This window comes from Triturus cristatus, chromosome 3_1, assembly GCF_964204655.1.
Source record: "Triturus cristatus chromosome 3_1, aTriCri1.1, whole genome shotgun sequence".
NCBI classification, from domain to species: domain Eukaryota; kingdom Metazoa; phylum Chordata; class Amphibia; order Caudata; family Salamandridae; genus Triturus; species Triturus cristatus.
Window position 1 is genome coordinate 612,016,228 of NC_140583.1, and position 23,782 is coordinate 612,040,009.

At 54.8% G+C, this 23,782-nt stretch overlaps 1 protein-coding gene across 1 annotated transcript in view; it reads left to right on the top strand.

Annotated features, from left to right (window-relative positions):
- Positions 1 to 23,782, top strand: part of ALDH1A3 (aldehyde dehydrogenase 1 family member A3) — a 272,629-nt gene that overhangs the window by 181,686 nt on the left and 67,161 nt on the right. Inside the window, exons 11-12 of the mRNA XM_085644542.1 lie at positions 2,816 to 2,973; positions 9,457 to 9,531. Of these exons, the coding sequence (XP_085500668.1) occupies positions 2,816 to 2,973; positions 9,457 to 9,531 (233 nt within the window). The remainder of the gene's footprint in view (positions 1 to 2,815; positions 2,974 to 9,456; positions 9,532 to 23,782) is intronic.

The window sequence follows — 23,782 nt, forward strand, 5'->3', positions numbered from 1 at the left end:
CCCATAGCAGGGAGGGACTCGGGAGGCTTCAGGAGTGGTCAAAGGTTCTCACAACGCTTGGGCTGTGCCTGGGAGCAGCACGGTGTCCTTCAGCATCTGTCAGCATTTAGCGTCAGGGTTTGGTCTTCGGGCAAACCACGCAACCTGTGCCACGCTCTCTGGGGCAGCCAGGCTCTGTCGGGGTCGATCCAGACTCCTGGGACCCCTGCTGGGTCAATTCCATGCCAGTTATTCTGACATAGACTCCTGGGTTCCCTGGTTCTGGATCCCCACAATTCAAAGCAGTCTGAATGTAATGGCGTGGCCCTGCGGCAGTATGTAAAATGTGGTACTCACTGTGCCCGATCTATTCAGCTCATCCTCTGCTCCAGAAGCGCAGTCCTTCCCACTTCACTGGCCTCAATCTAGACATGCCCAGGTAGCCGACATATCTTATAATTCCACTAATAAGGACATGAGAGCAAAACAACACTACAGCTCACCAAAAACAGGGCCCCGAGCTCCTTTGACATTTATACTCCCTTCCCATCCCTTGATGCTGTATGAAGCTGCACCAAAGTACAGAAGTGCTATAGGAAATCCGAAAAAAACAACAACAACAAAATATATACTCGTGTGGCTGATGAACAGCACTTCAAGTGAAAGGGCACAAAGTGAAACGATGTTTTTCTATGTCCAAAATCATCTCAAAATTGGCAAAACGGGCTATGTCATATCTTCCTGGTTCTTTTAAAAGGGGAAGCATCCAGACATTGCCAGTGTCACCCAGAACTTACATAACTGCATGACCACTTTTGATCATTAAAAGTGAACATTATAAACACAGTGCCTCGTGGATGCCAAAGTGTCCTTTCTGGCCGCTGAAATCTCACAGGCCTCTAACTCTGCTAGGGAAATGTTTAGGCTGAGTGGCACCCTTGGAAACACGGCTGCTCCATCCGATCTCCCACCCAACAACTTCATAAACAGTTTGCTTATTATTTTTTACAGAGAATCTAACTTGTATGACAATACATATTCTATTAAATCTCTTAGGGGCAGATCAACAACAACCGGCGATAATTATCGCTAAGCGCACTTAGCGCTAGGATAATTATCGCCGGCTAGCGTTGATTTTTATCACTGAGATAGCGTGCTATTAGCAACGCTTATCTAAATAGCGATAAAAATCCTCACGCTAAGTGGATAACGTGAGATTATCGCTGGAAACCCAGCGATAATCTCACGTTAGCTTGTTGATAGGGACAGACAAACTTAGCCATGATATCCTCCTTCCATAGGATATCATGGCTAAGTCAGAAAAATACCAGACGTAAAAAAGCAGCGTTAACCGCGGTTAGCGCTGCTTTTTTTGTCTCTAACAGGGTTAGCGATATTCTTGATAATAGGAGAAATGTCGCTTAGCGACAATTCTCCTATTATTTTACTCTGGAACGCCCCCTTTGCATCTCATTAGAGATGCAAGGGGAAGCGTAGAGTAAAAGGGTGCTAACATGCACATTTGCATGTTAGCACCCTGTTGTTGATAGGGTGCTAGTTTTATCTCTGCTTTTTTGGCTTTTAAAGCCAAAAAAGCAGAGATAAAGCCCTTGTTGATATGCCCCTCTGTGACCAGCTGGTCATCAAATTACAAGTTAAGGTATCTAAGAACAAATTTATCTCCACCAGGCAACCAGGGCCAGACTTGGGAACCATGCAGCCCCGCAAAGAAGCTCAGATAAGCCCCACTCCCTTAACCTCCTCGCACAATCACTCTCTTTCCCTTCAACCATCCATTCTCTCTCTCTCTCTCTCTTCCTCTCCTCTCTCTCATCTCCCACCCTGATCGCTTCCTCTCTACTTTACCCCACCTGTCTCCTTTTCTCTCTCTCTTGAAGCCTCCCCCTGCCTGCTGCAATGAATCTCAGGGAGGTGGGGAAAGTGACAGAGGCACCAGGATCGGCCCTGCCCTAAAAGCAAGCCCCCAAGGGGCTCCATCCCATCTGGGAAATGTCTGGTGAAATACCAGCCTTTGAGTCTTGGCCCAATATCCTGGGGAGTGTCCCTCTCTGGTCAGTGTAGTTCATCATCTGTTAAAAAGTGTTTAGGTTGGCCTCCAGAACCTTTATGTATTAAATCTACATCACTGTGCAAAGTACACAAGGCTGTTCTCACTGATCACTTTCAATGCCACATACCAACTTGCTCCATGCATTTAGTGACAGAATGTATTCTGGTGACCCTACAGTTCAGGGCATTCTTTGTGCAGGGTTGCGCTTTGTCTGTTAGGAAACCATTCTGTCCTGCTCGGTATCTTGAAAGAAGATTATGGGCCCAATCCAAAAAAGCTTTCTGAGGGTACTAGTTGTTTGTTACTCCCAATGAAGGTGTTTCCGAAGCCTGAATTTTCAAGAATAAGAAACGCGACTTTATTTTTTAATCGATAATTTAGGAAATTGTCAAAAACCTCGCTATTATCCACTTTTGTTGTTCAACCAGTCAGCTGCAAGAAGTCAAAATTAGTCCATTTTTTAAAGAATGTAACAGCATTGCAATACAATAAAAAGGACAATTGTAGGATGAATGAGTGGATTTGTGCTGTTTTAGATTGTTCTCCTCTAATGGCGCATTAAGATATGCACCGCGATAAAAAAAAATGTCCATGGGCAGTTCGGAGGCTTTGATGATATAGTAGAAAAAATATTTAATGAGTGTTCACACATCTAAGCTGCTATTTTGTTATCAAGTTTTCACAATTACAGTATTCTTCCACAATGCATTGAATAAACATGTTCATTTCATCATGTTCTATTCATTCTGTTTTTGTTATATTCAGATTTTTGGACCTGTGCAATCGATATTGAAGTTTAAAAGTATAGAGGAAGTTATCAAAAGAGCCAACAATACGGAATATGGACTCACAGCCGCAGTGTTTACCAAAAGTCTAGACAAAGCAATGACAATCGCATCTTCTATGCAGTCCGGGACAGTCTGGTGAGTACATAATCTTACGCTCCAAATAGTTGAGAATCTATGTTGCCCATGCAGGGAGTCACAGCTCATTCAATAACCTGATAATGACCGGATGAATGTGGACCATCCCAACATGACTTATACGCCATGAAAACCATGGAAGACTCAATCCAATATCTATAAATGCGAAGGATGCAGTGCTCTCGGCTGGCCAGTTGTTGGTGTGTAAGGATGAGCTGGGACTCAGCAGAGAGGGGTGGTTTAAGCTCATTATTCACAGCCTCAGTAGCAAGGACCCTTCTCTCCTCTCTCCACTCCCTCATGCACTCCACGGAATATCTATGGGATGTGCAGTCTCTGAGGTCGAACTCTTCTCTTGAGGGGTTTTAACAGTTACAACGTTGGAGAATCACCATACTAGTACTACTGCTGCTGCTGATGATAGGACTCAATCCTTTCCTTCAACTCTTCCTAGAGCGCATCTCACGTGAAATTCACCACCTGTTACAGTTGAGTGTCCCACGTGAGTGCCTCAGAAGGATGAGAGATAGTCAATCTGAACTGCACTAGGACCTGACACTGAGAATTTCCCATTTCCGATCTTTCCAAACAACGTAATCAGATTGACTGTGACCTTCAGAGTACTGGCAAACAACATCTTAACGCCATGTCTAGAAGTACTTCGAAGCATATTGTGGCATTGGAGTACCTAACTCGAATGTACACCTGGAGCAGACCTTATTGCTACGGTATGCTGTCTTCATTCCATCGGGCCGTCTCTCTTGGTCTGGTACCGGGACTGATTTGCAGATGGGTTGTCCTTGTCGGTAATGGCATAGGCACGCTCAAAATAATGAAATCCCGTACAGCCCAGAGTGATTGCCAGTGTCTGAGATTAATTTAAACGTTCAGTCACTTCTTTGGGCTGTTCAAGTCTGTGCGACCATACTGTGACATGTATGGATGCTCCTCAGGAATGAGAGTGCTCCATCCTCCAAAATACATACAATGTGAACAAGTCACGCTTATAGCAACTGACTTCACAGACACATATTTGCTGTAGTTTCCACGTTGAACACCACAGATCAGGCTGATGAGCCCCATCTCAGTATTAAAGAATGATGGGCCCGATTCACAGAACTAATTTAAGACAAAATCCTAAACTTACTACCATTTTGGTATTCACAGAAGGCACTTACTCATTTTGGTATTCACAGAAGGCACTTACTCATTTCGGTATTAACAGAAGGCACTTACTCATTTCGATATTCACAGAAGTTAGGAGTCCTAACTTTAGGACTCCTAAATGCCTTCTGTGAATACCGAAAGTCTCAAAATTAGCATTTTTCTCAGTTTAGTAGTAGTAAAGTTAGGACTCCTAACTTTAGGACTCCTAAATGCCTTCTGTGAATACCGAAAGTCTTAAAAATAGGATTTTTCTCAGTTTAGTAGTAGTAAAGTTAGGACTCCTAACTTTAGGACTCCTAAATGCCTTCTGTGAATACCAAAAGTCTTAAAATTAGGATTTTTCTCATTTTAGGAGTAGTAAAGTTAGGACTCCTAATGTTAGTAGTCCTAAATGCCTTCTGTGAATACCTAAAGTCGTTAAATTAGGATTTTTCTCAGTTTAGGAGTAGTAAAGTTAGGACTCCTAACTTTAGGACTCCTAAATGCCTCTGTGAATACTGAAAGTCTTAAAATTAGGATTTTTCTCAGTTTAGTAGTAGTAAAGTTAGGACTCCTAACTTTAGGACTCCTAAATGCCTTCTGTGAATACCAAAAGTCTTAACATTAGGATTTTTCTCAGTTTAGGAGTAGTAAAGTTAGGACTCCTAACGTTAGGACTCCTAAATGCCTTCTGTGAATACCGAAAGTCTTAAAATTAGGATTTTTATTAGTTTAGGTGTAGTAAAGTTATGAGTCCTAACTTTACTACTCCTAAACTGAGAAAAATCCTAATTTTAAGACTTTCGTTATTCACAGAAGCCATTTAGGAGTCCTAGAGTTAGGACTCCTAACTTCTGTGAATACCGAAATGAGTAAGTGCCTTCTGTGAATACCAAAATGAGTAAGTGCCTTCTGTGAATACCAAACTGGTAGTAAGTTTAGGATTTTGTCTTAAGTTAGTTCTGTGAATCGGGCCCGATGTATCTTAGCCAAGGTCTCCAGAGAAAGAGTTGTTCCATCCACTTGGTCTTTGTTTGAACTTCTTAAAAACTTCTTTTAACAAGATTATTGTCTTATATGTGAGTGTGCCTCTGTTTGGAGTTGGAATCTTTACTACCCTCACTGGTGATCAGCTAATGACTTACATAATTTCTAGACGACCCTTTATTATTGCTCTCTTAACAGACAAACCTGTGTAATATTACTCAGAACTCTAACTTGGAGCTTATTCATTCATGAAAGATTAACTATAACTGGCAATGCTAAGGAGTTGACTAGGGACCTCTCTGCACTACACATGAAGGGAAAAATTCTTCAAGCCACCCATATTAAAGGCCACCTATTAGATCAAGTTTTCTCAAATCTAGTAGACCTCAAAGGAGATGACCCTATTCCTCTCCCATGGACTGATCATTTTTTGATAAACCTATCCTGGAGACTTCCATACCTGAACCCCCCCCTCCAAACCTCCTGGACTTATGACCGCCCCTGGGCTAAACTTCCGTTAGAGAAATGGATCCAAACCCTTGAAAGAACCCAACCCAAATCTAATCTCTGCCCAACAATTGCCAACAAAAATTTTTCAGACTGGATAAATCAATCACTGGATTCTGTTCTCCCCAAAGTTAGAATAAAAAAGTCTGAAAGGCCCCACATGGCCCCTTGGTTCACCCCTGAGCTAAGAGCATTTAAACAGCAATGCAAAACCAAGGAAAGGCAATGGAGAAAAGAATATCTCCCTACAAAAAAATTAGAATACAGAGCGGCCATCCAAATGTACAAATCTCAAATAAAAAAGGCCCAATCCTCCTACTATGAAGAAACAAATTCTTTCAGCCCAGAACTCGCCCAGAGAAACATTTACCATTATTAAAAAACTACTTAAAACACCCGCTCCCCGCACTGTTCCTGACCCTTCAGGCCAACGATGCAACAAATTGGCTAGCTTCTTCAATCATAAGATACAAACCATCCTCGAATCCCTCCCTCAAAGGAATGAAGCGCTGGAAACTTCATTCTACCCAGACTCTCATTCAACCAAACCCACTCTGGAGACCTTTCCCCCTATGAACTTAGAAACTCTTCTCACTCTGCTTTCCACCATAAAAAGCGGATCACCAACACACCCAGCTCCACTATACATTCTGAAGAAAGCTATAACCACCTTAGCCCCAAACATACTGAACCTGATTAACGCCTCACTCAACACAGGATCAGTCCCTGCCAGCTGGAAACAGGCGATGGTTAGGGCTCTACTTAAGAAACCTAACCTAGACCCCACTGAAATGGGAAACTACCGCCCAATTTCCCTTTTACCAGGATTAAGCAAAATTACCGAAAAATTTGTCAACCAGACTCTTTCAGGCTTCCTAGAAACTCACAACCTGCTGCACTCTTCTCAGACTGGATTTCGACCTCGTCAGAGCACAGAGACAGCCCTGCTAGCAGTAGTTGAGGAAAGCAGAAAAATCCTCGATTCAGGAGGCTCCACAGCTATTATCCTCCTAGACCTAAGCGCGGCATTCGACACAGTGAACCATGAGACCCTCATCAACCGGTTGAGGAACGTAGGAGTCACAGGCACTGTGCTTCAATGGATGCGGTCCTTCCTAGAAGGAAGAACCTTTCACGTCTTCGAGGAGAAAGTAATGTCTGAGCCAGCCAATTTAAAGAGTGGGGTCCCACAGGGCTCCTCTCTCAGCCCGACCCTTTTTAACGTTTACATGTCCCCCCTAGCAGCCATAGTTGCCCCCCATGGCATCCGCATAGTGACCTACGCGGACGACACGCAACTGGTGGTAGCACTTAATCAGGCAGCAAATCACACCAATAGCCTCCATTCCTGTCTAAAAGACATCTCAGAATGGATGGATCATTCCCAACTCAAGCTCAACGGTGGAAAGACCGAGATTATGGTCTTAGGCAATTACAGCAGCTTTCACCCTGACTCAATGTGGCCTCTAAGCATGGGACCACCCCCCACCCTTAAGTCCGAAATCAAAAGTCTGGGCATTTGGCTAGACCAAGACCTGACCTTTAGAACACAGGCCAGGAAGACAACAGCCACCTGTTTCGGCATGCTCAGAATGGCCCGTAAAGTGCTCCCTTTGCTTCCCACTCCAGCAAAAAAGATACTAATACAATCCCTTATACTCTCCAGGTTAGACTATGGGAATGCCTTATACTTAGGCGCACCCTCCTCAGTAATTGCCAAACTCCAGTTAGTTCAAAACAGCGCAGCCAGAATTCTAACGGGCACCCCAAACAGACAATCAGCCAAACCTGCCTTACACTCCCTCCACTGGCTTCCCGTGCTTGAACGCATTAAATTCAAGTCATTATGTATTGCCCATAAAACACTGTCAGGTACAGGCCCAGCAATCAACTCAGCCCTGATTCTTCCCTATAAAGCCAAGAGAAAACTTCGATCAGATGACCTGCGTCTGGCCGAGGTGCCGAGAATAAAAAGAGCCAGAAGTGGCGGACGACTCTTTTCTTACAATGTCTCCAAACTCTGGAACTCCCTGCCGCTTCAGCTACGTCTGATTCCCAATCATCTGACCTTCAGAAAACTACTTAAAACTTGGCTGTTCCCATAGTCGGGCCTCCGTCCTTGTATGATCCTTCAGCGCTGGGACACTCCCGGGTAGCCATGCGCTTTATAAATATCGTTTTCATTTCATTTCATTTTCATTTCATTTCATTTCATATTCTTCTTATCATTTTGTTCTCTAAGTTTTAGCGTCTCGTCCTAGGTGAAACGTAATAGTTAAGGGTGCACGCAAAATAATGTTTGTTTCTTACAGTAATTTCCCCTACCCTTTATCACCTGTTCTTCAGTCTGTAGGTCACCTCTATCAGCTACTCTCTATTGCCTCCCATTCTTTCTTCCTTCCCACTTTCTACGCGCTTCTCTCTCTCGCTGTTGAGGTTTTATACCTTTATGACACCAATTCCTGAATCTTGACTACCTGATTCTCTAAATGCTTTCTTCACTGATGAAGGCTCTTTTATATTCTAAATGTAAATGTGTTCTAATCCTGCCCTCTGAATGCTCTCAGGCCCCCAACTGTTTCCCACGTTCTTCAGAAGGAGGGATCGTGACATTTGACAATTGTATATGATTTGACTGTTCAATATGAATTGTTTTGCATTCCAAAGGTTCACTGTCAATGTTTGGACTTCCCAGTAAAACACAATTCAGTGCAAAATAGAGCTTTATTCGGTCCTCTGCAAAGTCTTTTTAAACTGTGCAGCGCTATACAAAACTGTACATAAATAAACGTTTTGCTTTTTCTTAAATACATTTAGGAGACATTTCCAAATCCACTTATGATTTTGCTTTGAAATGAGATGGCGGGATATATTCATTTATTTTATTTTATTTTGAAGGTTTTATACAGCGCTAGCTTCACCCAAGGGTATCAGAGCGCTTTACATTTGCATAGTTATAAACAAGATAAAGCAGCAATTGTTAAGAGAGAAACAAATTATACAAGGTGGTCTAAAAGAGTAAAAATAATAATTTAGAGTACGTAGTGAGATAGGGAAGGAGAGGATAGACAAAACCAATTAAACGAACAAATATGTTGTTACATAATAAACAAAATTACAGCATACCAATGAGGGCTCGGAGGACATAGTAGGGTGGGAGGGGGGAAATGGGTAAAAAAGAGGGGGGGTGGGAAAAGGGCTGGTAGGGGAGGGGAGAGGGGTGAGGAAGGTGACAGGATGGGGGTGTGTAGGTGCGCGAGAGTGTGGAGTTACATAAAGGAAGGAGGAAGGGAAGTAGTCGGTACGGAGAGCAAGGAATTAATTAAGTACCCCAGTATTTAGTGAGAAGGTGTATTTTAAGGTCTCTTTTGAAGCTGACATAAGAGGGGTTACATCGAAGGTCTTTGGGGAGGGATTTCCAGATGTTGGGGGCCTTGCCAGAGAAGGAGCGGGATAGGGGGGCGTTTTTTTTAATAGTGGGGGTATGTGGAGAAAAGAGTTGGTGCTTCTCAACGTTCGGGCGCAGCCAGCTTTATTGAGTTTGGTAGAGAGGTAGAGTGGAGTCTTTTGATAGAGGGCTTTATGTGTAATGCAGGCAATTTTATAGGAGGATCTGCCTTCAATGGGGAGCCATTTGAGGTCCTTGAGGGCAGGTGAGATATGGTCAAAGCGTTTACAGTATGCATAGTATGTGAATCTAGAAGAGTCAGGCTGCAAAACTATTTTTACAGGTAAGTGACTAGTTTATTTTGTGTGATTGTTTGTCCACCCAAACAACCCACTGTAAAACAGAAATGAGATGGCTGTACCTTTGATTCTTACTTTCAAAATGTTCCTTTGCAGGATCAACTGTTACAACGCACTCCACGCCCAGGCTCCTTTTGGGGGTTTTAAAATGTCAGGAAACGGCAGAGAACTGTAGGTATTGCTCATAAATACAACGCATCTATGTATTGTTTTTTGTACAGTGCAAACCCGGCCTAGTAGAAAGTACTGCTGCATGCTAATATAAGAAAGATTCAAGACCAAGTGCATCGTGTGAAATCCAAGCATTGACTGGGAGATGGGCTGACATTGCACATTTACACAGGAATGGGGTACATGTCGCTGCGTGCAGGGGACACCAAACCTTTACAGTATCAGGCATTTGGGGGCCCTGAATCATATTTACAAAAAGATGTTTAGGGGCTCTGGCTATATTGTATATTGGTGAGCGTACAGTGTTCATTGTAACATTAGCACCTAACCACAGAGAGCAATAGGACTTGTACTTACTTTGTAGCTATGTAGGGAGGTACAGAGTGCATTATGACACGTACATTTATGTGGCATATCTGTGTGAATTTGTCTTTGCCATTAAGCTGCCTTACCAGTTGTACAAGTTCCAGGATCCTGGGATATCTTATATGGCGCAAGGTCAGTGCCTAGATTGAGTGTGGGTGGCGGCCTGGACACCAGCACTTATTTTTAGAGTCTGGCACTTAAATGCACTGACCGCTGCTTCTGAGCAGAGCTTCGGGCACCTGCAATCATTCTTTTGCAAATTAAGTACTGAGTAAGATCCCAGGTGAGTACAAGGCCTAAGACTGTGGAACACTCTAAAACCAGAGAGTGCAGCCTAACCAGCAAGAGGGTCAAGAAACTTCTTAAAACCAAGGACTGATTTATTTTCTAATGGAGGGAGTATTCTCCCATGGCCGGGCAGACGGCTTTACATCCGCCAGGCTGAGACTGCTCCGCCCACCAGATTAATAAATTGCTCCCTACCTGGTGGTCATTTATAGAGGCATTGGCAGGTGTTACGCGGAGGGGGACAACATTAACAAACGACTACGAGTCTGACCATTTAAATTGGGCAGGCAAACATGTAGCCATTTCTCCAATGGCCCTGACTCCCCAGGGCGGTAGTAGGGGATAAATCATGGTGGAGAGTGAGTAGTTTCCACCATGAATAACTCTAAGATCCGTCCACATGTAAATGCATCATGCTGACCACTATATTGGCGGTGAAGGAAATCCGCCGGCGTTGCAACGGAGTACCTTCTCCTCCAGTATATAAACCAAGCCCTGAGTTTTTTAGTTTTGCTTTCAAATGAACTCTGCCCAGATACGATTTCCCACCTTATCTGATCTACTCTAATTTCATCATCTCATACATAAAGATATATTTTTTGGGTAAAATTAAAGCTAAACAAATAGTGGCGTGGTTAAGAGCCGCAAATAGCCTGATCCCCCATCCGATTCCATCTCCACCCATGCCAACCGCTTAGATGACCCCTGCAAGTGCAGGAAGCTGCGGAGACCTGCGCGGGCCCATTTGCAGTGGGTGAAAGGAGTGAATTGCAACTCTGTGATCCGCGTGGCGTTATCGACATGGGCCCTGGTGCGTTGGCCTAGAGTGCCCCGTACATGGTGGCAGGCATTGGCAACCGCCCCGCCTACATATGACAGACAGTGAGATGAGTCCTAGGACCAATCTGGGGAGGGCCAAGCTGTCAAAGCTGTGTCCAGGAGGCTCACTGCAGGACCGGAAGCAGTAGAGGAGCCCGAGGCCCACTGACAGTGTGGAGGCGCCAGGCCGAGGCCCTCGAGGCGTGGGGAATGGGCGCTGTTCCCAGAGGAAGCAGTGAAGCCCTGCAGATAGTTAGGAGACTGGCCGGAGGATGGCTCCAGCGCCTCAGCACAGAGGCTGTGAAGGGCTCCTGCAGCATGAGAGAGGCCGGAAGAGCGGGGCTGCATGGAGCACCACTGGGAAGTCACTAAGCGGAGCTTGTCAGCGGTCGAGTGCTCTGGACTTGGAGTCCACTCTCAGATGACCGCAGTGACCGCCCCCTGAGATAAGGCAGTGGGGGGGGGCAGTCTGGCACCTGTCCTGAGGCTGTGGTGGGCCTAAGCGGTGCACTGGTGGGATGTCAAAAATCATCAGGTCTGCTATTTGTGGTGAGCCTTCTATGGACCCTGGGCTTGGAGTATCCTGAAGGCAGCTGACTGTCCCACACTGCTACTGCCGCCCTGCGTGTTCCTCACTCTGGGTGGGGCCTCACGCAGAGACAGGGACTGACGACCGGGTAGCTTCCGGAGGGCAGGTTTGTTGATAAGCTGGCAACAGGGAGGCAACACTGCTCACTAGGCAGGGGGTTGCGGTGCAGGTGGGTATGGGGGCTGTTTGACATCCACACATGATGAGGTCCCACACACGATGAGGGGGCAGTGCATAGCTGGGCCCCCCGGGGTTATTCCCCTGTTGACTTGCCTGCCCCATTTAGAACACTGGGGCACTGTGGTGGGGGTCCTTCCTGCTGAATTGCTGCCTGCCCGAACACATAAAACAACTGGTCAACCAGGGAGCACCTGTAACCTCGCTAACTGCTGAGACTGGTAGTGATAGGGTGCAAGGGCAGCGAACATGGTGTGTGGCTGAGGGACTAAACCAAGTCAGCTGAACAAAATGGACAAGTATGTGGTGGTTGTGGCGGCGGGTGGACTGGCGATGGAGGTGGGTGCGATAGCCCAGCTGCAGCCGGAGCTACATATCTACCCAAAGCCCTCCCTGAGCTCAATCGTGGCTGTAATACAACCTGAAAGGAACCATTGAGCCTGAGTTGGATGCGATCACAGTCTATGTCACCCTTCTACATGCCAATTTCAAGAAAATAACAGAAAAGCTGGCAGCAGTGGTCCAAGCAAAACTTTTTACCATCTACAACCAAGAGGCTGGAGGATCAAGTCCAGCAGCTCACAAAACAGAACACGATCATCACAGTCAAACTCAAAGATCAAAAGGGAAGAGCTAGAAGGAACAATATATGAGTCACATGGTACCTGAGGGAGCAGAGGGCCCCAGAGCTGACTTGTTTCCTGAGGACCTCATCACACAAACCCTCAAACCAAAGAGCCTCTCAAACTTCTTCACCATTGAAAGGTTGCACAAGGCAGTAGTCCCTCGACTGTAGTCTGGTGCTCCCCCCAGGACAGTCATAGCAAGAGTGTTTACCTACAGAGACCATGATGCTATGTTACAAGTGTCTGGCATGCATGGTGACCTAAACCTTGAAAATGCCATGATCTTATTCTTTCCTGACTTCACCTTATAAGCACAGAGACAAATACATAGTTTTTCAGAAGTAAAGAAGGCACTGAGGGCCAGGGAACTAAAGAATGTGATGCTGTTGGCTAGACTACGGGTGGTACTAGAGGGCAAATCTTGGCATTTCACTACACTGAAGCATGCATGGGAATGGCTGGAGGGCTGGCATGCAGCGGGCAGGCAGCAATACAGTGGCGGCTGGGGGGGACACTGTGGCGACAAGTTGGAGGAGCAGCAAACAGCCCTTCCCGACAAGCAGCAGGGGCAAGAGGCTTCCTAAAATCCAGTACGAGTCCCGCGCCGATGATTGACTCGATGACAGGGGCCACCGAGGGCATGGATGTTACATACTTGTCGGACATTATTCTAACTGATACAGAGGACCACTAGGGGAGGTGGCAGCTGCAAGCCCACCTCTGCGGACTGACCACTTGGGATACGGGGACAGACAAACTAAAACAATCATGCACTCAGAAGCGGAGGCATTGGTACTTCATAGTTTTAAACGGGATGCTTTGCTTCGTAAATGTCTTTCTTACTCAAGCAAGGCGGCTTTAACCACGCCAGTGTTACAACCTTCGGAATGTTGGGGCAACAGACACTCTGCATATAGGGATGGTGGGCAGTTCTAAGCCTGCATTGCAGGGTAGCTGGGTGGTGGAGTTGGATTGTTTTGGAGTAATGGAATTTTTAGTTTTTATGTGTTCCTTTGCATAAGTACAGTAGCACGATTGGGTAGTGGAGTAGAGGGTAAAGCCGCACCCACTCTCAGTGCTCCAGCACCCTCCCCCACTCGCAGTGTTCCAGCAGCCGCTCCCACTCTCTTTGCTCCAGCACCCGCCCCCACTCTCAGTGCTCCAGCAGCCGCACCCACTCTCAGTGGTCCAGCACCCGCCCCCCACTCTCAGTGCTACAGCAGCCGCCCCACTCTCGGTGCTCCAGCACCCGCCCCCACTCTCAGTGCTCCAGCACCCGCCCCCCACTCTCAGTGCTACAGCAGCCGCCCCACTCTCGGTGCTCCAGCAGCCGCACCCACTCTCAGTGCTCCAGCACCGCACCCACTCTCAGTGGTCCAGCACCCGCACCCACTCTCAGTGCTCCAGCACCTGCACCCACTCTCAGTGCTCCAGCAGCCGCCCCCCACTCTCAGTGCTCCAGCACCCGCCCCCACTCTCAGTGCTCCAGCACCCGCCCCCCACTCTCAGTGCTGCAGCAGCCGCCCCCACTCTCAGTGCTCCAGCAGCCGCACCCACTCTCAGTGCTCCAGCACCCGCACCCACTCTCAGTGGTCCAGCACCCGCACCCACTCTCAGTGCTCCAGCACCCGCACCCACTCTCAGTGCTCCAGCAGCCGCCCCCACTCTCAGTGCTCCAGCACCCGCCCCCACTCTCAGTGCTCCAGCACCCGCCCCCCACTCTCAGTGCTCCAGCACCCGCCCCCACTCTCAGTGGTCCAGCACCCGCACCCACTCTCTGTGCTCCAGCAGCCGCCCCCACTCTCGGTGATCCAGCAGCCGCACCCACTCTCAGTGCTCCAGCACCCGCACCCACTCTCAGTGGTCCAGCACCCGCACCCACTCTCTGTGCTCCAGCAGCCACCCCCACTCTCAGTGCTCCAGCACCCGCCCCACTCTCAGTGCTCCAGCAGCCGGTCCAAAACTCAGTGCTCCTGCATCCACCCCACTCTCAGTGCTCCAGCACCTGCCCCCCACTCTCAGTGCTCCAGCAGCCACACCCACTCTCGGTGCTCCAGCACCCGCCCGCCACTCTCAGTGCTCCAGCAGCCACCCCACTCTCGGTGCTCCAGCAGACGCACCCACTCTCAGTGCTCCAGCAGCCACACCCACTCTCAGTGCTCCAGCAGCCGCACCCACTCTCAGTGCTCCAGCACCCACCCCCACTCTCAGTGCTCCAGCAGCTGCACCCACTCTCAGTGCTCCAGCAGCCGCACCCACTCTCAGTGCTCCAGCACCCTCCCCCACTCTCAGTGCTCCAGCAGCCGCTCCCACTCTCTGTGCTCCAGCACCCGCCCCCACTCTCAGTGCTCCAGCAGCCGCCACCACTCTCAGTGCTCCAGCAGCCGCCCCACTCTCGGTGCTCCAGCAGCCGCACCCACTCTCAGTGCTCCAGCACCTGCCCCACTCTCAGTGCTCCAGCAGCCGCCCCCACTCTCAGTGCTCCAGCACCCTCCCCCACTCTCAGTGCTCCAGCAGCCGCTCCCACTCTCTGTGCTCCAGCACCCGCCCCCACTCTCAGTACTCCAGCAGCCGCACCCACTCTCAGTGCTTCAGCAGCTGCACCCACTCTCACTGCTCCAGCACCCGCCCCCCACTCTCAGTGCTCCAGCAGCCGCCCCACTTTCGGTGCTCCAGCAGCCGCACCCACTCTCAGTGCTCCAGCACCCGCCCCCACTCTCAGTGCTCCAGCAGCTGCTCCCACTCTCTGTGCTCTAGCACCCGCCCCCACTCTCAGTGCTCCAGCAGCCACTCCCACTCTCAGTGCTCCAGCAGCCGCACCCACTCTCAGTGCTCCAGCACCCTCCCCCAGTCTCTGTGCTCCAGCAGCCGCTTCCACTCTCTGTGCTCCAGCACCCGCCCCCACTCTCAGTGCTCCAGCAGCCGCCCCACTCTCGGTGCTCCAGCAGCCGCACCCACTCTCAGTGCTCCAGCACCCGCCCCACTCTCAGTGATCCAGCAGCCGCCCCCACTCTCAGTGCTCCAGCACCCTTCCCCACTCTCTGTGCTCCAGCAGCCGCTCCCACTCTCTGTGCTCCAGCAGCCGCCCCCACTCTCAGTGCTCCAGCAGCCGCCCCCACTCTCAGTGCTCCAGCAGCCGCTCCCACTCTCTGTGCTCCAGCACCCGCCCCACTCTCAGTGCTCCAGCAGCCGCACCCAGTCTCAGTGCTCCAGCACCCGCCCCACTCTCAGTGCTCCAGCAGCCGCACCCACTCTCAGTGCTCCAGCACCCGCCCCCACTCTCTGTGCTCCAGCACCCGCCCCCACTCTCAGTGCTCCAGCAGCCGCCCCCACTCTCAGTGCTCCAGCAGCCGCCCCACTCTCAGTGCTCCAGCACCCACCCCCACTCTCAGTGCTCCAGCACCCACCCCCACTCTCAGTGCTCCAGCACCTGCACCCACTCTCAGTGCTCCAGCAGCCGCACCCACTCTCAGTGCTCCAGCACCCACCCCCACTCTCAGTGCTCCAGCAGCCGCTCCCACTCTCTGTGCTCCAGCACCCACCCCCACTCTCAGTGCTCCAGCAGCCGCACCCACTCTCAGTGCTCCAGCAGCCGCACCCACTCTCAGTGCTCCAGCACCCTCCCCCACTCTCAGTGCTCCAGCAGCCGCTCCCACTCTCTGTGCTTCAGCACCCGCCCCCACTCTCAGTGCTCCAGCAGCCGCCACCACTCTCAGTGCTCCAGCAGCCGCCCCACTCTCGGTGCTCCAGCAGCCGCACCCACTCTCGGTGCTCCAGCACCCGCCCCACTCTCAGTGCTCCAGCAGCCGCCCCCACTCTCAGTGCTCCAGCACCCTCCCCCACTCTCAGTGCTCCAGCAGCTGCTCCCACTCTCTGTGCTCCAGCACCCGCCCCCACTCTCAGTACAGCCGCACCCACTCTCAGTGCTCCAGCAGCCGCCCCCCACTCTCAGTGCTCCAGCAGCCGCCCCCCACTCTCAGTGCTCCAGCAGCTGCCCCACTCTCGGTGCTCCAGCAGCTGCACCCACTCTCAGTGCTCCAGCACCCGCCCCCACTCTCAGTGCTCCAGCAGCTGCTCCCACTCTTTGTGCTCCAGCACCCGCCCCACTCTCAGTGCTTCAGCAGCCGCCCCCACTCTCGGTGCTCCAGCACCCGCCCCCACTCTCAGTGCTCCAGCAGCCACTCCCACTCTCAGTGCTCCAGCAGCCGCACCCACTCTCACTGCTCCAGCACCCTCACCCAGTCTCAGTGCTCCAGCAGCCGCCCCCACTCTCAGTGCTCCAGCACCCTCCCCCACTCTCAGTGCTCCAGCAGCCGCTCCCACTCTCTGTGCTCCAGCACCCGCCCCACTCTCAGTGCTCCAGCAGCCGCACCCACTCTCAGTGCTCCAGCAGCCGCTCCCACTCTCTGTGCTCCAGCACCCGCCCCACTCTTAGTGCTCCAGCAGCCGCACCCACTCTCAGTGCTCCAGCACCCGCCCCACTCTCAGTGCTCCAGCAGCCGCCCCCACTCTCAGTGCTCCAGCACCCTCCCCCACTCTCAGTGCTCCAGCACCCGCCCCACTCTCAGTGCTCCAGCAGCCGCACCCACTCTCAGTGCTCCAGCACCCGCCCCCACTCTCAGTGCTCCAGCACCCACCCCCACTCTCAGTGCTCCAGCACCCGCCCCACTCTCAGTGCTCCAGCAGCCGCACCCACTCTCAGTGCTCCAGCACCCGCCCCCACTCTCAGTGCTCCAGCACCCTCCCCCACTCTCAGTGCTCCAGCAGCCACTCCCACTCTCAGTGCTCCAGCACCCGCCCCACTCTCAGTGCTCCAGCAGCCGCACCCACTCTCGGTGCTCCAGCACCCGCCCCCACTCTCAGTGCTCCAGCAGCCACTCCCACTCTCAGTGCTCCAGCAGCCGCACCCACTCTCAGTGCTCCAGCACCCGCCCCACTCTTAGTGCTCCAGCAGCCACTCCCACTCTCAGTGCTCCAGCAGCCGCACCCACTCTCAGTGCTCCAGCACCCGCCCCACTCTTAGTGCTCCAGCAGCCACTCCCACTCTCAGTGCTCCAGCACCCACCCCCACTCTCAGTGCTCCAGCACCCGCCCCACTCTCAGTGCTCCAGCAGCCGCACCCACTCTCAGTGCTCCAGCACCCGCCCCCACTCTCAGTGCTCCAGCACCCTCCCCCACTCTCAGTGCTCGAGCAGCCACTCCCACTCTCAGTGCTCCAGCACCCGCCCCACTCTCAGTGCTCCAGCAGCCGCACCCACTCTCGGTGCTCCAGCACCCGCCCCCACTCTCAGTGCTCCAGCAGCCGCACCCACTCTCAGTGCTCCAGCACCCGCCCCACTCTTAGTGCTCCAGCAGCCACTCCCACTCTCAGTGGTCCAGCAGCCGCACCCACTCTCAGTGCTCCAGCACCCGCCCCACTCTCAGTGCTCCAGCAGCCGCACCCACTCTCAGTGCTCCAGCACCCGCACCCACTCTCAGTGCTCCAGCAGCTGCCCCCCACTCTCAGTGCTCCAGCAGCCGCCCCCACTCTCGGTGATCCAGCAGCTGCACCACTCTCAGTGCTCCAGCACCCGCACCCACTCTCAGTGCTCCAGCACCCGCACCCACTCTCAGTGCTCCAGCACCCGCACCCACTCTCTGTGCTCCAGCAGCCGCCCCCACTCTCGGTGATCCAGCAGCCGCACCCACTCTCAGTGCTCCAGCACCCGCACCCACTCTCAGTGGTCCAGCACCCGCACCCACTCTCTGTGCTCCAGCAGCCACCCCCACTCTCAGTGCTCCAGCACCCGCCCCACTCTCAGTGCTCCAGCAGCCGGTCCAAAACTCAGTGCTCCTGCATCCACCCCACTCTCAGTGCTCCAGCAGCCGCCCCCCACTCTCTGTGCTCCAGCAGCCACCCCCACTCTCAGTGCTCCAGCACCCGCCCCACTCTCAGTGCTCCAGCAGCCGGTCCAAAACTCAGTGCTCCTGCATCCACCCCACTCTCAGTGCTCCAGCACCCGCCCCCCACTCTCAGTGCTCCAGCAGCCACACCCACTCTCGGTGCTCCAGCACCCGCCCGCCACTCTCAGTGCTCCAGCAGCCACCCCACTCTCGGTGCTCCAGCAGACGCACCCACTCTCAGTGCTCCAGCAGCCACACCCACTCTCAGTGCTCCAGCAGCCGCACCCACTCTCAGTGCTCCAGCACCCACCCCCACTCTCAGTGCTCCAGCAGCCGCACCCACTCTCAGTGCTCCAGCAGCCGCACCCACTCTCAGTGCTCCAGCACCCTCCCCCACTCTCAGTGCTCCAGCAGCCGCTCCCACTCTCTGTGCTCCAGCACCCGCCCCCACTCTCAGTGCTCCAGCAGCCGCCACCACTCTCAGTGCTCCAGCAGCCGCCCCACTCTCGGTGCTCCAGCAGCCGCACCCACTCTCAGTGCTCCAGCACCTGCCCCACTCTCAGTGCTCCAGCAGCCGCCCCCACTCTCAGTGCTCCAGCACCCTCCCCCACTCTCAGTGCTCCAGCAGCCGCTCCCACTCTCTGTGCTCCAGCACCCGCCCCCACTCTCAGTACTCCAGCAGCCGCACCCACTCTCAGTGCTTCAGCAGCTGCACCCACTCTCACTGCTCCAGCACCCGCCCCCCACTCTCAGTGCTCCAGCAGCCGCCCCACTTTCGGTGCTCCAGCAGCCGCACCCACTCTCAGTGCTCCAGCACCCGCCCCCACTCTCAGTGCTCCAGCAGCTGCTCCCACTCTCTGTGCTCTAGCACCCGCCCCCACTCTCAGTGCTCCAGCAGCCACTCCCACTCTCAGTGCTCCAGCAGCCGCACCCACTCTCAGTGCTCCAGCACCCTCCCCCAGTCTCTGTGCTCCAGCAGCCGCTTCCACTCTCTGTGCTCCAGCACCCGCCCCCACTCTCAGTGCTCCAGCAGCCGCCCCACTCTCGGTGCTCCAGCAGCCGCACCCACTCTCAGTGCTCCAGCACCCGCCCCACTCTCAGTGATCCAGCAGCCGCCCCCACTCTCAGTGCTCCAGCACCCTTCCCCACTCTCTGTGCTCCAGCAGCCGCTCCCACTCTCTGTGCTCCAGCAGCCGCCCCCACTCTCAGTGCTCCAGCAGCCGCCCCCACTCTCAGTGCTCCAGCAGCCGCTCCCACTCTCTGTGCTCCAGCACCCGCCCCACTCTCAGTGCTCCAGCAGCCGCACCCAGTCTCAGTGCTCCAGCACCCGCCCCACTCTCAGTGCTCCAGCAGCCGCACCCACTCTCAGTGCTCCAGCACCCGCCCCCACTCTCTGTGCTCCAGCACCCGCCCCCACTCTCAGTGCTCCAGCAGCCGCCCCCACTCTCAGTGCTCCAGCACCCACCCCCACTCTCAGTGCTCCAGCACCCACCCCCACTCTCAGTGCTCCAGCACCTGCACCCACTCTCAGTGCTCCAGCAGCCGCACCCACTCTCAGTGCTCCAGCACCCACCCCCACTCTCAGTGCTCCAGCAGCCGCTCCCACTCTCTGTGCTCCAGCACCCACCCCCACTCTCAGTGCTCCAGCAGCCGCACCCACTCTCAGTGCTCCAGCAGCCGCACCCACTCTCAGTGCTCCAGCACCCTCCCCCACTCTCAGTGCTCCAGCAGCCGCTCCCACTCTCTGTGCTTCAGCACCCGCCCCCACTCTCAGTGCTCCAGCAGCCGCCACCACTCTCAGTGCTCCAGCAGCCGCCCCACTCTCGGTGCTCCAGCAGCCGCACCCACTCTCGGTGCTCCAGCACCCGCCCCACTCTCAGTGCTCCAGCAGCCGCCCCCACTCTCAGTGCTCCAGCACCCTCCCCCACTCTCAGTGCTCCAGCAGCTGCTCCCACTCTCTGTGCTCCAGCACCCGCCCCCACTCTCAGTACAGCCGCACCCACTCTCAGTGCTCCAGCAGCCGCCCCCCACTCTCAGTGCTCCAGCAGCCGCCCCCCACTCTCAGTGCTCCAGCAGCTGCCCCACTCTCGGTGCTCCAGCAGCTGCACCCACTCTCAGTGCTCCAGCACCCGCCCCCACTCTCAGTGCTCCAGCAGCTTCTCCCACTCTTTGTGCTCCAGCACCCGCCCCACTCTCAGTGCTTCAGCAGCCGCCCCCACTCTCGGTGCTCCAGCACCCGCCCCCACTCTCAGTGCTCCAGCAGCCACTCCCACTCTCAGTGCTCCAGCAGCCGCACCCACTCTCAGTGCTCCAGCACCCTCACCCAGTCTCAGTGCTCCAGCAGCCGCCCCCACTCTCAGTGCTCCAGCACCCTCCCCCACTCTCAGTGCTCCAGCAGCCGCTCCCACTCTCTGTGCTCCAGCACCCGCCCCACTCTCAGTGCTCCAGCAGCCGCACCCACTCTCAGTGCTCCAGCAGCCGCTCCCACTCTCTGTGCTCCAGCACCCGCCCCACTCTTAGTGCTCCAGCAGCCGCACCCACTCTCAGTGCTCCAGCACCCGCCCCACTCTCAGTGCTCCAGCAGCCGCCCCCACTCTCAGTGCTCCAGCACCCTCCCCCACTCTCAGTGCTCCAGCACCCGCCCCACTCTCAGTGCTCCAGCAGCCGCACCCACTCTCAGTGCTCCAGCACCCGCCCCCACTCTCAGTGCTCCAGCACCCACCCCCACTCTCAGTGCTCCAGCACCCGCCCCACTCTCAGTGCTCCAGCAGCCGCACCCACTCTCAGTGCTCCAGCACCCGCCCCCACTCTCAGTGCTCCAGCACCCTCCCCCACTCTCAGTGCTCCAGCAGCCACTCCCACTCTCAGTGCTCCAGCACCCGCCCCACTCTCAGTGCTCCAGCAGCCGCACCCACTCTCGGTGCTCCAGCACCCGCCCCCACTCTCAGTGCTCCAGCAGCCACTCCCACTCTCAGTGCTCCAGCAGCCGCACCCACTCTCAGTGCTCCAGCACCCGCCCCACTCTTAGTGCTCCAGCAGCCACTCCCACTCTCAGTGCTCCAGCAGCCGCACCCACTCTCAGTGCTCCAGCACCCGCCCCACTCTTAGTGCTCCAGCAGCCACTCCCACTCTCAGTGCTCCAGCACCCACCCCCACTCTCAGTGCTCCAGCACCCGCCCCACTCTCAGTGCTCCAGCAGCCGCACCCACTCTCAGTGCTCCAGCACCCGCCCCCACTCTCAGTGCTCCAGCACCCTCCCCCACTCTCAGTGCTCGAGCAGCCACTCCCACTCTCAGTGCTCCAGCACCCGCCCCACTCTCAGTGCTCCAGCAGCCGCACCCACTCTCGGTGCTCCAGCACCCGCCCCCACTCTCAGTGCTCCAGCAGCCGCACCCACTCTCAGTGCTCCAGCACCCGCCCCACTCTTAGTGCTCCAGCAGCCACTCCCACTCTCAGTGGTCCAGCAGCCGCACCCACTCTCAGTGCTCCAGCACCCGCCCCACTCTCAGTGCTCCAGCAGCCGCACCCACTCTCAGTGCTCCAGCACCCTCACCCAGTCTCAGTGCTCCAGCAGCCGCCCCCACTCTCAGTGCTCCAGCACCCTCCCCCACTCTCAGTGCTCCAGCAGCCGCTCCCACTCTCTGTGCTCCAGCACCCGCCCCACTCTCAGTGCTCCAGCAGCCGCACCCACTCTCAGTGCTCCAGCACCCTCCCCCACTCTCAGTGCTCGAGCAGCCACTCCCACTCTCAGTGCTCCAGCACCCGCCCCACTCTCAGTGCTCCAGCAGCCGCACCCACTCTCGGTGCTCCAGCACCCGCCCCCACTCTCAGTGCTCCAGCAGCCGCACCCACTCTCAGTGCTCCAGCACCCGCCCCACTCTTAGTGCTCCAGCAGCCACTCCCACTCTCAGTGGTCCAGCAGCCGCACCCACTCTCAGTGCTCCAGCACCCGCCCCACTCTCAGTGCTCCAGCAGCCGCACCCACTCTCAGTGCTCCAGCAGCCGCACCCACTCTCAGTGCTCCAGCACCCTCCCCCACTCTCAGTGCTCCAGCAGCCGCTCCCACTCTCAGTGCTCCAGCACCCTCCCCCACTCTCAGTGCTCCAGCAGCCGCACCCACTCTCAGTGCTCCAGCACCCGCCCCACTCTTAGTGCTCCAGCAGCCACTCCCACTCTCAGTGGTTGTTAGAAAAGGTAGACGGGCCGGGAGGGCCGGCCGGGGTCAGGGGGAGAGGTCTCCGGGGAGAGCCGTCTCCAGCGATCGTACAGACAAGTAGCTTCCCCCCCCCACAGACAGGAATCACACACGGATAAGGTTCAGTGTTCTTTATAGGTACTTAGTTATGATACGGTAGAATGGTACAAGGAGGTCTGGACGCCGGGGTCCCCTCGATTAGAGTCTCGTAAGGTAGGGAAGGGGGTAGCGGGTCAGTCTATTTACCAATCAGGTAGTTCGGATGAGATGATGATGAGCTCACAATCCTCGAGCTTGGTGTTTAGGTGGCACGGTCCGCGGCAGTGCCAGCAGGTCCCGGTAAGGATGGTTGATACAACGGGCCGCGGCAGCGCCAGCAGGTCCCCGGAAGATGTACGGTCCGCAGCAGCGCCAGCAGGTCCCGGTGAGGATGGTCGTTACAACGGGCCGCGGCAGCGCCAGCAGGTCCCAGGAAGATGACGGTCCGCGGCAGCGCCAGCAGGTCCCGGAGAGGATGGTCGTTACAACGGGCCGCGGCAGCGCCAGCAGGTCCCAGGAAGATGAAGGTAGCAGGAGGCCGCGGCAGCGCCAGCGGGCAGGACGATGGTTCACAAGAGCGGGCTACGGCAGCGCCAGTAGACCGTCAGGGTTGAGTTCACTCGGTGTCTCTCGACTCCAGGATGCAACTGCCTTCCTGCTCCGGAGCTGTCTTAGTTATAGGGCTGGTGCCCTTTGATGTCCGGACCCTCGCACTTGGAGGTCGGAGGGTCCGGGATGAAGGTGTCCAGACACCCAGCAGGGGGTGGAGCCAGCGCCTGGGGGCTGCTGGAGGCGATCGGCACCTGGCGGGGGAAGAGCTCTTGACGCTTCGGTCTCCCATTGACCTGCCAAGTGGTCCGCTCACCTCCTGGGTGGATGGTGGTGCCGGGATGTCGGGGCCGGCCAGGCCCGGGGTTAGGGTCGAGGTGAGGCCACGCGGCCGCGTGGTGCAGGGCCCAAGATGGCGGCTTGACCCGGCCGGGGAAGCCGGTGGGGCTGGACCCCGTGATGAGTAGGGGTCCGAGGGCAGAGGGTCCGTCGGGAGACGGAGTACAGGGCTTGTCACGGGGGTATGCCGGGTGGCCCGGAGCTCGGGCCCTGTCGTGCGGGGGGGGAGCAAGCCCTCTGGGTGGCCTGTCCAACATGCGTCCCCCCCAGCTGAAGGCGGGGAGAGTCACCCATCTCCTTGGGGACTCTCTTCGTCGAGGCGGAAAAAGCGGGACAGGCCGTCCGCGTTGGCGTGGTCTTGGCCTGGCCGGTGCTCCACAG